Genomic DNA, 14,250 nt, shown 5'->3' on the forward strand with positions numbered 1-14,250 from the left:
GAAACTGGAACTGTTTGGGCACATGGATGTTGCTTATGTTTGGCGAAGAAAGGGACGGGCCTTCAACCCTAGGAACACAGTTGCCACAGTTAAACATGGTGGTGGGAGCATCATGCTGTGGGGCTGGTTTGCAGCCTCAGGCACAGGGAAGCCTTGCTCGGGTGCATGGCATCATGAAAAAAAGAAAATGATGTTGACATTCTGAGGGAGAATATGCAGAAATCTGCTCGTAGTCTAGGCTTAGGTCGTCGCTGGGTCTTCCAACAAGACAATGACCCAAAGCATACATCAAAATGAGTTCAACAGTTTTTCAAGGATACCAAAACCAAGATCTTGAAATGGCCTGCACAGAGCCCAGACCTCAATCCCACTGAGAATCTGCGGCGAGTGCTCAAAGCTCGGAAACCACGCAATTTGGACCAGCTAGATCAATCTGCGATGGAGGAACGGGCCAAAATCCCTCAGGAGACCTGTGCTAATCTAGTAAAGACCTGCTCTAATAGATTGTTGTCAGTATTGACTATTCATGGGCATGGGGCTAATAACTTTGGATGTCTCATTTTTGCCCTTTCTTGTTTCCACTCAGTGTGTCAATAAAATATCCAAACTACAATTAGTGGACCTTGTAATTTTGGACACCGATACGCTTTAAAAAAACAAACATTTGTTGTTAATGGTCATTTTCATATTGGAATCAGGAGTGTTGCCTAATTTCATAAGGGGGGCCTAATAATTTTGGCCACAACTGTATATAAAGATCTCTAAGCAACTTAATCCCAAATCTTTTCCAGATATTAAAAACTGCATATGTTTGCAAGGGTTAAAAGAGGTGGTTCTCTTGCAGAGGTGCAACAGATAAAAGATTCCCCGTCTTAAAATGCTTCCTACATTGGTTCCATATTCTGAGTGAGTGAAGCACAATTGGGTTATTAGTATTTTGCACATAACTTGCATTTATTGGGGCACAAAGCAGGGAATATAAGGAAGTACAACAGGAATTTACTTCTATTGCACTCAAAGAATTGCAAGTGAAAGGTTCAGTAAGATCCACTTATGTCTTCCAAGTCAAATTAAGTGTAAATGTATCATTGCTTTGAGATATCACAATACCCCCATTCCTCCCCATTAATGCTGCTGGTCAAGTGTTTCTTGCGCCCAAAGCCCTTGCAGGCTTATCGTCTTTATTGTATTGTTTCCACCCATTGTTTCTTAATCCTCTAATGCAGAATGAGGTCATGAGGATCCTGGAGCTGTCCTAGCAAACATCGAGCTCAAGGCTGCTGTGTGCAAATCTGTTCATGCAACAGCCAGATTACTATAGCATCATCCATACAGGAAAACCTGAAGCTGTGTGGGCTCACGTCCCACTGCTGTCACGACTTTGTGACCTTGGGCAAGTGGTTTACCTGCCTGAGCTCCAATCGGAAAACAATCCCCCGTGTGACGCTAAATTGGCATCGCAGGCTTTTGCACTTGTTAGGCGCTTTGTAGTGATGGGAAAACGAAGTCTCGTGAAGCTTTGAAGTTTTCTTTTTCTGCCATAAAAAGATTCGACGTTTTGAAGCCTCCGCTCCAGTTAGAACAGCGACAGCTGGTGGTGAACTGAGGTCAAGGCAAGAAATCAGGAGCGCAAGTGTAGCGGCACTCGCTGTTTCAGCCTCACGTCACCAGTAAACGGTCAGAAAAGTCTTTGTTCATTTTATTCCGCGAAGGTCCTTGTCCATCAATTTAACTTTTGAACGCCGTTCTCGCTGTTAGTCGCCATCTGTCTCCAAATCTCTCTTCTCACAACCCAACATTGTTGAATGAGAATGATGCCTTTTATAAAAATAGGCTACCAATAAAGAATTATTACCTGTTCATTTAGTGTCAAAGCTGTCAACCCAATGATGCGCGCTGTGAAGCACTGATGACGTTCGAAGCTTCAAACGTCACAGGTCACGTGACAGCGGTGTTTTGACACAGTGATTCGACTCACTACGCTTCTGATTGACTGGCACAAGCTTCGACGCCGGTATAATTTACCATCTCTAGCGCTTTTCCATACCCTTGTTAATGCTGCTTACGGGTGGGAAAAGTAACTCAAATTAGCACTCGTTATAACTGAAGTATGCAGAAGTGCATCTCAGAATGCACAACACGTTGAACCTTTAAGCAGGTGGGCAACTGCGGGTGCCACTCCTGTCAGCTAAGAACAGGCCACTGAGGCTACAATTCACATGTGGAACTCGCCAAAATTGGACAAGAGATGACTGGAAAAATGCCGCCTGGTCTGACGAGGCTTGATTTCTGCTGTGGCATTTTGATGGTCTGATCAACAACATGAAAGCAGCGATCCATCCTGCTTTGTATCAACGGTTAAGACTGGTGATGGTGTGGGGGGCGGGGGTATTTACTTGGCACTCTTTGGTCCCCTTAGTACGAACGGGTCACCGTTTAAATGCAACAGCCTATCTGAGTGTTGTTGTTGACCATGTCCATCCCTTTATGACAACCATCTTCTGATGGCTATCTCCATGTGCCATGTCACAAAGCTCAAATCATCTCCAACTGGTTTCTTGAATATAACAATGAGCTATCTGCGCTCAAATGGCCTCCACAGTCACCAGATCTCAATCCAATAGATCACCTATGGAATGTGCAGAAACGGGAGATTCACATCACGGATGTGCACCGGACCAATCCACAGCACTCAGTGATGTCAATATGGAGGAGAATCCCTGAGGAATGTTTGCAGCACCTTGTTGAAGTCACGCCATGAAGAATTACGGCAGTTCTGAAGGCAAAAGGGGGTCCAAACGAATGATAGCAAGGTGTACCTAACAATGTACCAAGTGTCTGTATAGAGAAGTCACAACTCATTCATAGTGATGATTGCAGCATTTGATCATAAAACATTGGATTCTTCATGAAAATACAATCAGTGAAAAATCAGTGTTAGTGAATTATTTTACTAAGTGACTCCTGAACATATGGTAGAGTTTATAGAGTAGATATGTTTAAAAAGAAAGATCTTTATACTTATTCTTGCTACTTGGTGTAATAATTTTGTTCAATAAACCATCTGATGCCAAGCCAAATCAGAAAAATAAACTTACCTTTGAAAACGTTCTGAAGATAATCGCACAAGTCAGCGGTGATTTCAAAATTTCTGTTCAGATGTTGCCACGCGAGGGATTTTTCTTGAACTCACACTGCCACCTAGTGACTGCTTTGTGTCATTTCTACTATTTGGTATATGTTTGTTATACACTAACAGGGCGAGTTAAGTACCCCTCGTTTTTCATATTAGATCTTGAGACTCAAAATTAGCTCGACCAAACGTATGCACGTGCCATTTTCTTATTTCTTTTTTATTTTGTATCATTTGCACATGGCTGGTGCAATGTTCCCTCTAAGGAGTAGCATATAGTGAGCAAAAAACATTGTTTATGAGCGACATTTTGTTTAAGCCAAAACTTTATGAGCACCAATTTTCGCGATAAGTACGAGTGACGCTGTCGGATTGAGCGATTGTGCAGGAAGTATGAGCGACGCTCTGAATTCGTGTGAGCGATCGCTCATGCGCTCAGCTTAGAGGGAATATTGGGCTGGTGTAATAATCTCTAGAGGGGCCTGAACACCATCTTAAGTAAAATAAGTCCCCAAAACTCCCCCTTTTTCCCCTCAGCTAACGAAAATATCTTAATAACTGGATTCACTACACGGCGACGCAGTGGTGTGCGACTGCATACGTCAACGAGGTACGTCAGGATTCGCCGTTGTCGGGAAACTCATCTCTAATACTAGAGCATTCGTTCTAAACAATGAAATGAAATAAAGCGCTAAAATGAAATGCTAAAAAAAGGAAGCGAGAAAGAGGAAATTGGAAAATAGTTGTTAAAAAAAAGTTGAACCAAAACAGAGTATGAGCACAATACATTTTGTTTGTCAAAGGCGCAATATTGAGGATTTTTTTTCTTCTACATTATTTCCGCAAGGAAATTCAGTTAAAACTATACCGCTGATCTAACATCTACTCATTTAGTTTCCAAAATTCAAAAATATCTACACGTTTTTTATGTTTTTAAAGATCTTCACCAACCCCCCTTTCTTTTGATTTATTTATTAGTACAGTACTTACTTAACGGGTCATTCCCAAACCTTACAAAGCCCCTCTTTAGAAATAGTTGTCACATTTCTCGTCTCCTTTTCTTCATTGATATTTTCTGATTTCCCTCATTATATTAACTGACAGATCGCCCCGCATAGCGGTCACTTCTACACGCTCTTCGATTGGACGGATCAGTCCGATGCCGTGACGTGCTGATTGCTCAATAAAGCCACACGAGCAGAAGGAGTTCCGCCGATTTCTTGCGCTTCATTTTCGCGCCTTCTCACTAACGAGTCACGTGCGCTGCCTCCGCTAATGATTTAAATCCGCGCGCGCGCAATCTCCTCCGTGCATGTTTTGTTCCAGTTTAGCGCATTCCCAGCATGGCGCGTTTGGATTGTTGTTGGATTTTGTGGCTGGTCTTGTGGGTTTTGGGCGCTCACGTTTCCTCGGTGTCAGGGGACTGGCCCGTGACTAAGATATGCAGTAGAGACAGGAAGATGAGGCTGATAATTGATGGCTTTCCGACTGTTTATATCAAAAGTGAGTGCGGCGTACCCTGAGCCAACGGGACATGTCCGTGTCTGCGTCTTCAAGTAAACGTCGCCCCCTTTTATTTTCATATTTTTCAGAGACGACAGGTCGACCTGTTATGGTGACCAATGATCTCCCAGGAATCGTCTTCCGTCCCATGTTTAGCTACACCGCACTAACGGTGTTCTTGTCTCCCTGGTACGGTTACGTGTCTGAACAGGTGAGTAGTGTCGAAGCTTTAGTTGTTGCTTTCTTTTTACTTAAGCAGGGTATGTGTTATGTTTAATTGTGGCCTAATCCTCCCCTCTTCCCTTTAGTACTATATGTATGTTGTGACCATTGCATTAGGACGTCCCTATAATTGGAAAACCTTCACTTGCCCTTGGCCAGGTATGCTTCTGTTCCGGGTTGGCACTCTTAGTGTCTCTCCTATATTCTAAATGAGCTTTTTGGCCATCACAGATCCACGACTTCTGAGTGCTGAGCGATGCACAGTTGCAGAAAGCCAGAAGCTCCCTTGTGGAGGGTCTTCATCCATCACTCAAGCAGACTGTGTAGCCAAAAACTGTTGCTACGATTCAAGCAGCAGCACCAGTCCATGCTACTATGCCAATGATGGTGAGAGGTTGGGGGGTTGTGAGTGAGCAAAGGTGGCTGCTACTGGATATTCATGCTTGTGTTTTGCTTTGGCCAGTGACTGTGCAGTGCACCCTGGATGGCCAGTTTGTGGTGGTGGTGTCTGAGAATGTGACCCTTCCTCCCCTGGATCTTGGGTCCATCAAGTTGGAGGACAGCAGTTCCCCCAGCTGCAGCCCTGTGTCCAGCCTGTCCAGCTTTGTCATGTACCAGTTTCCAGTCAGTGCCTGTGGTAGCACAGTTCAGGTGAGACTCCTTCTGCATTAAACACTGCTACATCTGCCAGATGTTCATCAGATGGCTCCTGGCCTGAAAGTGATTTTTCAACCTCATTGAATTCTACACTAGAAATTGTAAATCTTACCAAATGACAATGCTGTCTAATCAAAGGCATTCAAAGATGCTTTGGTTGCTAGTGGTTTTGAAAAGTGACTATCGGTATAGGGGCCAGCAGTGATTCATGTTCCTGTTTCAGTTGGCTGGTGGCAATGTGACCTACCAGAACACCATGTCTGCTGCCATCGCTGTGAGGACTGGTCCAGTAGGCTCCATCACCAGGGACAGTGTCTACAAGTAAGGCTTCTGAACCTGCTTCCTCTGACCCTAAATGTGCTCTACCTGCTATAATGTGGTGTTTCTCTCCTCAGGTTATTCTTCTAGTGCACCTACTCGGCAAGCCAGGATGTGCAAGTGGAGGCTGAGGTGTATACTGTGGCGCCACCTCTTCCAGTAGTAGAGCAAGGGCCATTTGACCTGGAATTGGTCATTGCAACAGGTACTGCAGTGGGTGGGAGGTGTCCCAGAGTTTGATTTAGCTGATCCTTCTCAGAAAGGTTCTTAAAGCCTGGTGGATTTTGAGCTCTGAGGATCCTTGTCCGGGTTTATCTCCAGTAACAAATGCCCTCCTTTCCATGGCTAGATTCCTCCTATGGCTCCTACTATGTGGATGCTGACTACCCAGTGACCAAAACTCTGAGGGATCCTGTGGCTGTGGAAGTGCACATCATGAACAGGACTGACCCTAACCTTGTTCTGACTCTTGGGGACTGCTGGGTCACCCCAGGTCCTTCTGCTTCCAGCCAGCCCCAGTGGAGCCTTCTGGTGAATGGGTAGGTGCTGCCTCCTGGTGTGAGGTGGAGATTTTAGCTGTTTAGTGCTAATGGGTAGGTCTGCTTGTCCCAGGTGTCCAAACACAGGAGACAACTATTTGACCAGCTTGGTGACTGTGGACAGCACATCTGGAGTGGCCTACCCAAGTCATTACAAGAGATTTGTGTTTGAGATGTTTGCTTTTGTGGATCCTGTAGCTCAGCAAGCCTTGGCTGAAAAGGTAAGTTTTCTGCCCAAATGGGAGTCTTATTTCTAAGCCATTCTGGAGGCTCTTACTGTCTTGTTTGAAATGTTTGGGCTTCAATATGAGACTAAACTATATGGTAAGCCTCCTTTCCATTTAAGAGCAAGGATTTCCTATAACTCCCAATTGAAGTGTTTCCCCTTGGTGTAGATATTCATCTACTGTGTTGCTGCTGCCTGTTATCCCTCTGCCGCAGACCCCTGTACTCGGAGCTGTCCTGCAAGAAGTGAGTAGTCTGGAGGTTTGGCTGTAGATCTCCTACTAGAATGTGGCTTTACTATTTCAAATGTGGTGTCCTGTCAATAACTGCATGATGTATGGACTGCCTGTCTCTCCAGACAGGGTGCAAATTGTTTTTGGCAACTTGTTTTTTTTTAATATTTTAAGGGGTTCAGTGTGTTTTTGACTAATGCTTATTTTCTAATCCCCCTGTTTTCAGGATCTGGCAGAGCTGCAGACAAGTTGGCACAAATTGCTTCATCCAGGAAGAATGTGCTCCTTCACAGTGGGCCAGTGGTCTTTGAGGCTGACCAGGTGACAACCTCCAGGTTGGAGCAGGAAGGTAACCATCTTGATACTCCTACTCGAGTTTTGGTTGTGGGTTTGGCTGTATGGCTGGGAGAGTAAATACATGTTCTTTCTCTTCCTCCCTCAGCCTCTCTTCCCACTGGACTCCTGGTGCTGGGAGCTACAGCTGCCATGTTGATGGTGGTCCTGGTTTTGGCTGTAGTTGCTCTAAGGAGGTTGAACAGGCACAATGTGAATCTGAAATATTAATAAAGGCTCTTCATGAATGGTTGGAATCTAGTCTTGTGTAATTTTAAAATTGAGTTAAACCTGTGGGTCTGGTGTCCAAGTTCCAGCTTTTTTTGCTTCTGAAATGGGTGGTGATCTACAGTTAGGACACTGTTTCATAGCTTGCCTCCTTTGTTGGTTATCACCTCGCATCTTTGCCAAATCCTCTCGGAGTGTTTTTAAATGGATTGTCTGACCAGTGTCCTCTGTGCAGGACTGACTTCTCTGTTACTCTGTGCCCCCATAGGGATGGAGAACCACTAAGGGGGCATGAAGATATGAAAATCCAATCTATTAACCAAAACAAGTTAACCGAACTACATTTTGATACTAGAAAAAAGTTGGATGTCAATGAAAATGAAGTACAATATGCATAATTGGAATAAATTATCAGTGGGATCCTTTCCAAAAAAAAGTTAGGTAGCGTGATTTAAAACTGTTATGAAAACTTGGCTCACAAATACTTAAAGGTTGAGAAATGCTGCCTAATTTTTACAACTCTGGGATGTGTCTGAGCTACCCTCTATCATGAATGGCTTGTTGTATTAGATGGAGACTGAGCTGACATTCATCTACCATCCAGAAATCCTTTAGTTTCTGAACTGGCCACTATATAATTTATTCCAAATCATATTGCTGATGTCCCACATTGGCTAAGCAAATGCACCAGTGTGGCTTATTTCAAGGTTGGCATTGCTTGATTGGCTCAATGATCAGTGTCTGGCCCCTTTTTTTTTTTTTTTTCTATTTTCCCCTCACTAGGCCCTATCCTCCAGTCCTGTGGGTTTCTTCTCAGTGCTATTGTGCAAAAATGTACCTGGAAGTCCATTTAATGACTGACATACCATCTGTTAAACGTCTGTTCTAATACAGCCAGCAGGAAAGTATGGAGGACTATTTTGGACAAAATTAAATGTGCAAATGAGTATTGTGAAATGTGAGCATAAATGTATCATGAAATGTGAGCATAAATGTCTATTTTTCATTGCTTATTTCATTTTGTCTAACATTCCTCCAAACAGTCATGAAATACGACTTGAAATAAAACTGTCACTTTCACTCAAAGTTGAGAGGGTGGGCTCTAACACGCCCTCTAGTTACTGATTGGTGAATTGAGAGCACAAGAATGAATTAAACAATGCTTGCTTCTGCCGATGAAATGGATTCTGCCAAAGAGATTGCGTATTTCAGAGAGAATTGAAGATTTATCGGAAGAAATTACAATGTTGGCGGCCCTTTTAGACTCCGATAATTTCAGAAATAGTGTAATCTATATCTAACAGGTTGAACGGACTTGACTACACTCCAGTTCAGGTGACACAGTTCCCTGCTCTGGACATCCTTTTGACATTCCAGCTGAGTCAGAACACCTTCTGTTATGTGGTTTAAAAGTACGACAGATTGCAGATCTATATGGTGTATCGGAGAAGACGATCACAAGGCGAATGAGCCAGTTTGATTTACGGTAAGCTGCACCGGCTCTATTAGTGCAGGTACTTTGACATGGAATGCCCAAAGCAGCGCCAACTAATATTTTGAACGGAGTATCTGACCCTTGTTTTACGAGTATAAAGTCAGGTGCATAATCGTAGCTACTTTTTCAAACAGCTCTGATCAGTGACAAAGTTGTTCAGTTCAAAATATTAGTTGGCGATGCTTTGGGTATTCCATGTGAAAGTACCTAAACTAATAGAGCCGTTGCAGCTTACCGTATATCAAACTGGCGCATTCGCCTTGTGATACTCCATATACAGTGGTGTGAAAAACTATTTGCCCCCTTCCTGATTTCTTATTCTTTTGCATGTTTGTCACACAATGTTTCTGATTATCAAACATTTAACCATTAGTCAAATATAACACAAGTAAACACAAAATGCAGTTTTTAAATGATGGTTATTATTTAGGGAGAAAAAAAAATCCAAACCTACATGGCCCTGTGTGAAAAAGTAATTGCCCCTGAACCTAATAACTGGTTGGGCCACCCTTAGCAGCAATAACTGCAATCAATCGTTTGCGATAACTTGCAATGAGTCTTTTATGGTGCTTTGGAGGACTTTTGGCCCACTCATCTTTGCAGAATTGTTGTAATTCAGCTTTATTTGAGGGTTTTCTAGCATGAACCGCCTTTTTAAGGTCATGCCATAGCATCTCATTTGGATTCAGGTCAGGACTTTGACTAGGCCACTCCAAAGTCTTCCTTTTGTTTTGCTTCAGCCATTCAGAGGTGGATTTGCTGGTGTGTTTTGGGTCATTGTCCTGTTGCAGCACCCAAGATCGCTTCAGCTTGAGTTGACGAACAGATGGCCGGACATTCTCCTTCAGGATTTTTGGTAGACAGTAGAATTCATGGTTCCATCTATCACAGCAAGCCTTCCAGGTCCTGAAGCAGCAAAACAACCCCAGACCATCACACTACCACCACCATATTTTACTGTTGCTCTGATGTTCTTTTTCTGAAATGCTGTGTTCCTTTTATGCCAGATGTAACGGGACATTTGCCTTCCAAAAATTTCAACTTTTGTCTCATCAGTCCACAAGGTATTCTCCCAAAAGTCAAGGCAATCATTGAGATGTTTCTTAGCAAAATTGAGAAGAGCCCTAATGTTCGTTTTTGCTTAACAGTGGTTTGCGTCTTGGAAATCTGCCATGCAGGCCAGTCTCTTTCTTATGGTGGAGTCGTGAACATTGACCTTAATTGAGGCAAGTGAGGCCTGCAGTTCTTTAGATGTTGTCCTGGGGTCTTTTGTGACCTTTCGGATGAGTCGTCTCTGCGCTCTTGGGGTAATTTTGGTGGGCCTGCCACTCCTGGGAAGGTTCACCACTGTTCCATGTTTTTGCCATTTGTGGATAATGGCTCTCACTGTGGTTCGCTGGAGTCCCAAAGCTTTAGAAATGGCTTTATAACCTTTACCAGGCTGATAGATCTCAATGACTTCTGTTCTCATTTGTTCCTGAATTTCTTTGGATCTTGGCATGATGTCTAGCTTTTGAGGTGCTTTTGGTCTACTTCTCTGTGTCAGGCAGCTCCTATTGAAGTGATTTCTTGATTGAAACAGGTGTGGCAGTAATCAGGCCTGGGGGTGGCTATGGAAATTGAACTCAGGTGTGATACACCACAGTTAGGTGATTTTTGAACAAGGGGCAATTACTTTTTCACACAGGGCCATGTAGGTTTGGATTTTTTTTTCTCCCTAAATAATAAAAACCATCATTTAAAAACTGCATTTTGTGTTTACTTGTGTTATATTTGACTAATGGTTAAATGTGTTTGATGATCAGAAACATTTTGTGTGACAAACATGCATAAGAATAAGAAATCAGGAAGGGGGCAAATAGTTTTTCACACCACTGTAGATATGCAATCTGTCGTACTTTTAAACCGCATAACAGAAGGTGTTCTATTGACTCAGCTGGAATGTCAAAGGATGGACGTCCAGAGCAGGGAACTGCGTCACCTGAAGTTGAGTGTAGTAGAGTCTGTTCCACCTGTTCTTTGATATTTTCAAAAATAGTTTCATCTACACTATATCGGAGTCTAAAAGGGCCGCCAATATTGTAATTTCTTCCGTTAAATCTTCAATTCTCTCTCTGAAATACGTAATATCTTTGGCAGAATCCATTTCATCGACAGTAGTAAGCATTTTTCCAATTAATTCTTGTGCTATCGATTCACCAATCAGTAACTAGAGGGCGTGTTAGAGCCCACCCTCTCAACTTTGACGAGTGAAAGTGACAGTTTTATTTCAAGCCGTATTTCATGACGGTTTGCAGGAATGTTACGGACAAAATGAAATAAATAAATAAATAAGCAACGACAAACATATTTCGTGACACATTTATTTATTTAGGCTCTCATTTCACAGTATTTTCATTTATTAGCACTTTTATTTATTTAATTTTGTCTGAAATATTCCTCCATAGGAAAGAACCAAGTGAACTATTTATTTATTTATTTTAAGCCCCTTATTTTCTTTAGCACATCTCTTTTTCTGCTTGGCTGATTTATCGCATTCCTATTTGACCTTTTTAGGATGTTGATTACCTGTCCTTCCATGAGCATATTGAAATCGTTGGACTCTTGAAGAATCACTCTGTAGTACAACCATTTTAAGGTGAGATCATACCTGACTGTGTGCAGCACAACATCTGGTCCAAGCTGTACTCTAGTCACATCTGGATTAATGCGACTCTCTGCTGCTGGGAGTACTGGCGTGTGTTACCAGCTCCAGATTCCAAATAAAATGGCACATCTAGTGTTCCACTCTTATCCGTTGGTTGTCTCACCACTTAGTTGCTATGTTTATCTCCAGCATTGGATACATTTAAATTCTTGATTGTCTTCAGCCCAGTCAATGGGTAATAAAGGGTCCCAAAAACCTCTATACACACTTTTGTGTGTTTTTTTTTATTACATAAAAATCCTATTTTAACAAAAAAAAAAAAAAAGGATTGAGATTGAAAAAGCAAGTCGACCTCCACCCCTGAGAGAGATCATGGCCAAACTTAAGGCTTGTAAACATACCTAAATTGATGAGTTTCATAGGCAGATAGAGATGAACGGAAAAGAAATGTGGAGATAATTGCTTCCTCGGTGCTTTATGAGCTTATTCTAAAATATTACCGATCCTTCCAGGTTTGGAAAACATTCTGTACTGATCCTCTAACTGAATATTTGATTTTTTTTTTTTCTTCAAATTTCAAATACTAATAACATCAGTTTCCCACTGACTTAAAAGTTTTGCAAAATAAGTCAGAAGTGTAGTGAAGGCGATCACGGTTTGTTTGTCCTCCTCCTCTGTGAGCCCACCAAACACGGCCATTAGGAGGGATTGTGACACCAAGGCAGTCTGAAATACACTTAAAGACTTTGATCCAAAATGATAATTTGGTGCAGACCCAGAACAGTGAAGCTGGAGCTTGATTGCAGCGTTTGCAGGTTGGATCTCAACCTGGAAACATTTTGGAGGGTTTTAGCAAGACAGATGTGCTCGATATATAATTTGAAGTTGTATAATTGTATGCTTTGCACATATGGAGCTCGAGTGAATTCTCTGCATTGCTACTTTCCACTCCTTTTCTGATATATTAAATCTTTATCCAAGTGTCCCCTTGGATCTTTGGAAGGGATATGGACTGTAAAATAGTTTTATATGTTGCAGAGATGGTGTCCGAGTCCTGGAAATTGAGCAATATTTTTCTCTAGCATGGACGAGGGTGTAAGATGAGGAAAATCAGGCAGATTCTTTTTAACAAAGTTCCTGATTAGAAGATAGTGAAAGAAATGTGTAGCTGGACAGTTCAATTTGATAGGATGCAAAAATTTTGTCTACAGTTGAGGCCAAAATTATTAGCCCCCCTGGAATCGTGGAACATTTTCCTAAACTTCTTCCCAAAGTTTGCAACATTGATGAAACTTGATATAATCAAACATCCACCAGTGCTATTTACTAGCTTTTGATACATTTTGTAATATAAAATATATTTTTAGTCTTGTTTTATATCAAATACAGTAAAAATTGGGGTGGTCAAACATATTAGCCCCATGTTAATGTTTGCTTTCAAAACACGCCTACACTAATTAACCAATCAGCTTTGAAACCAATCAATTGGCTTCCTAACAACACTCAATCAGCATAAAGAGACTCCCAAGGAACAGGGCTCTTGAACACATGAGCGGGACTACTGTTACCGACCATGCCAAAGACAAAGGAAATCAGTCTGGAGCTCAGAAAGAAGAGAGTAGAGGCTTGTGATAAGGGGCAAGGCTACACCGCCATTTCCAAGCGATTCACAGAGTCTGGAACGGCTGTACGTTGCATCATTGCCAAGTACAAGGAGACACATTCTGTTAGAAACAAACCTGGCCGTGGCCGTGAGCGCAAGATTTCAAGAACTCTGGAGAGAAAAATAGTCAGAGATGTCAGCAAGGAACCCCGGACATCTGCCAAGATGATTGTTGCTGACCTGGCCACTTCTGGAGTTGATGTTTCAAGGAACACAGTTGTGAGGGCTCTTCACCGTGGTGGGCTTCACGGCCATCGTCCCAGAAGAACCCCTTTACTCAAAGAGCGGCACATCACAGCCTGACTGAACATTTGAAATGTAAAGATGATTTTTGGAAGTCTGTGCTTTGGTCTGATGAGACGAAACTGGAACTGTTTGGGCACATGGATGTTGCTTATGTTTGGCGAAGAAAGGGACGGGCCTTCAACCCTAGGAACACAGTTGCCACAGTTAAACATGGTGGTGGGAGCATCATGCTGTGGGGCTGGTTTGCAGCCTCAGGCACAGGGAAGCCTTGCTCGGGTGCATGGCATCATGAAAAAAAGAAAATGATGTTGACATTCTGAGGGAGAATATGCAGAAATCTGCTCGTAGTCTAGGCTTAGGTCGTCGCTGGGTCTTCCAACAAGACAATGACCCAAAGCATACATCAAAATGAGTTCAACAGTTTTTCAAGGATACCAAAAGCAAGATCTTGGAGTGGCCTGCACAGAGCCCAGACCTCAATCCCACTGAGAATCTGCGGCGAGTGCTCAAAGCTCGGAAACCACGCAATTTGGACCAGCTAGATCAATCTGCGATGGAGGAATGCACCAAAATCCCTCAGGAGACCTGTGCTAATCTAGTAAAGACCTGCTCTAATAGATTGTTGTCAGTATTGACTATTCATGGGCATGGGGCTAATAACTTTGGATGTCTCATTTTTGCCCTTTCTTGTTTCCACTCAGTGTGTCAATAAAATATCCAAACTACAATTAGTGGACCTTGTAATTTTGGACACCGATACGCTTTAAAAAAACAAACATTTGTTGTTAATGGTCATTTTCATATTGGA

The 14,250-nt window shown here is 42.5% G+C and overlaps 1 protein-coding gene across 1 annotated transcript; it reads left to right on the forward strand.

Moving 5' to 3' along the window:
• Positions 1–4,456: 4,456 nt before the first annotated feature.
• On the forward strand, positions 4,457–6,227 carry LOC120528301 (zona pellucida sperm-binding protein 4-like). The gene is made up of 8 exons (XM_039752451.1): positions 4,457–4,636; positions 4,726–4,847; positions 4,945–5,017; positions 5,090–5,245; positions 5,322–5,509; positions 5,739–5,836; positions 5,911–6,038; positions 6,183–6,227. Exons 1-7 carry the CDS (start codon positions 4,477–4,479, stop codon positions 5,921–5,923), a joined length of 810 nt encoding a protein of 269 aa, XP_039608385.1. The 5' UTR covers positions 4,457–4,476; the 3' UTR covers positions 5,924–6,038; positions 6,183–6,227.
• Positions 6,228–14,250: the final 8,023 nt, after the last annotated feature.

The sequence above is a fragment of the Polypterus senegalus genome, chromosome 4 (assembly GCF_016835505.1).
Source record: "Polypterus senegalus isolate Bchr_013 chromosome 4, ASM1683550v1, whole genome shotgun sequence".
Lineage (NCBI taxonomy): Eukaryota > Metazoa > Chordata > Cladistia > Polypteriformes > Polypteridae > Polypterus > Polypterus senegalus.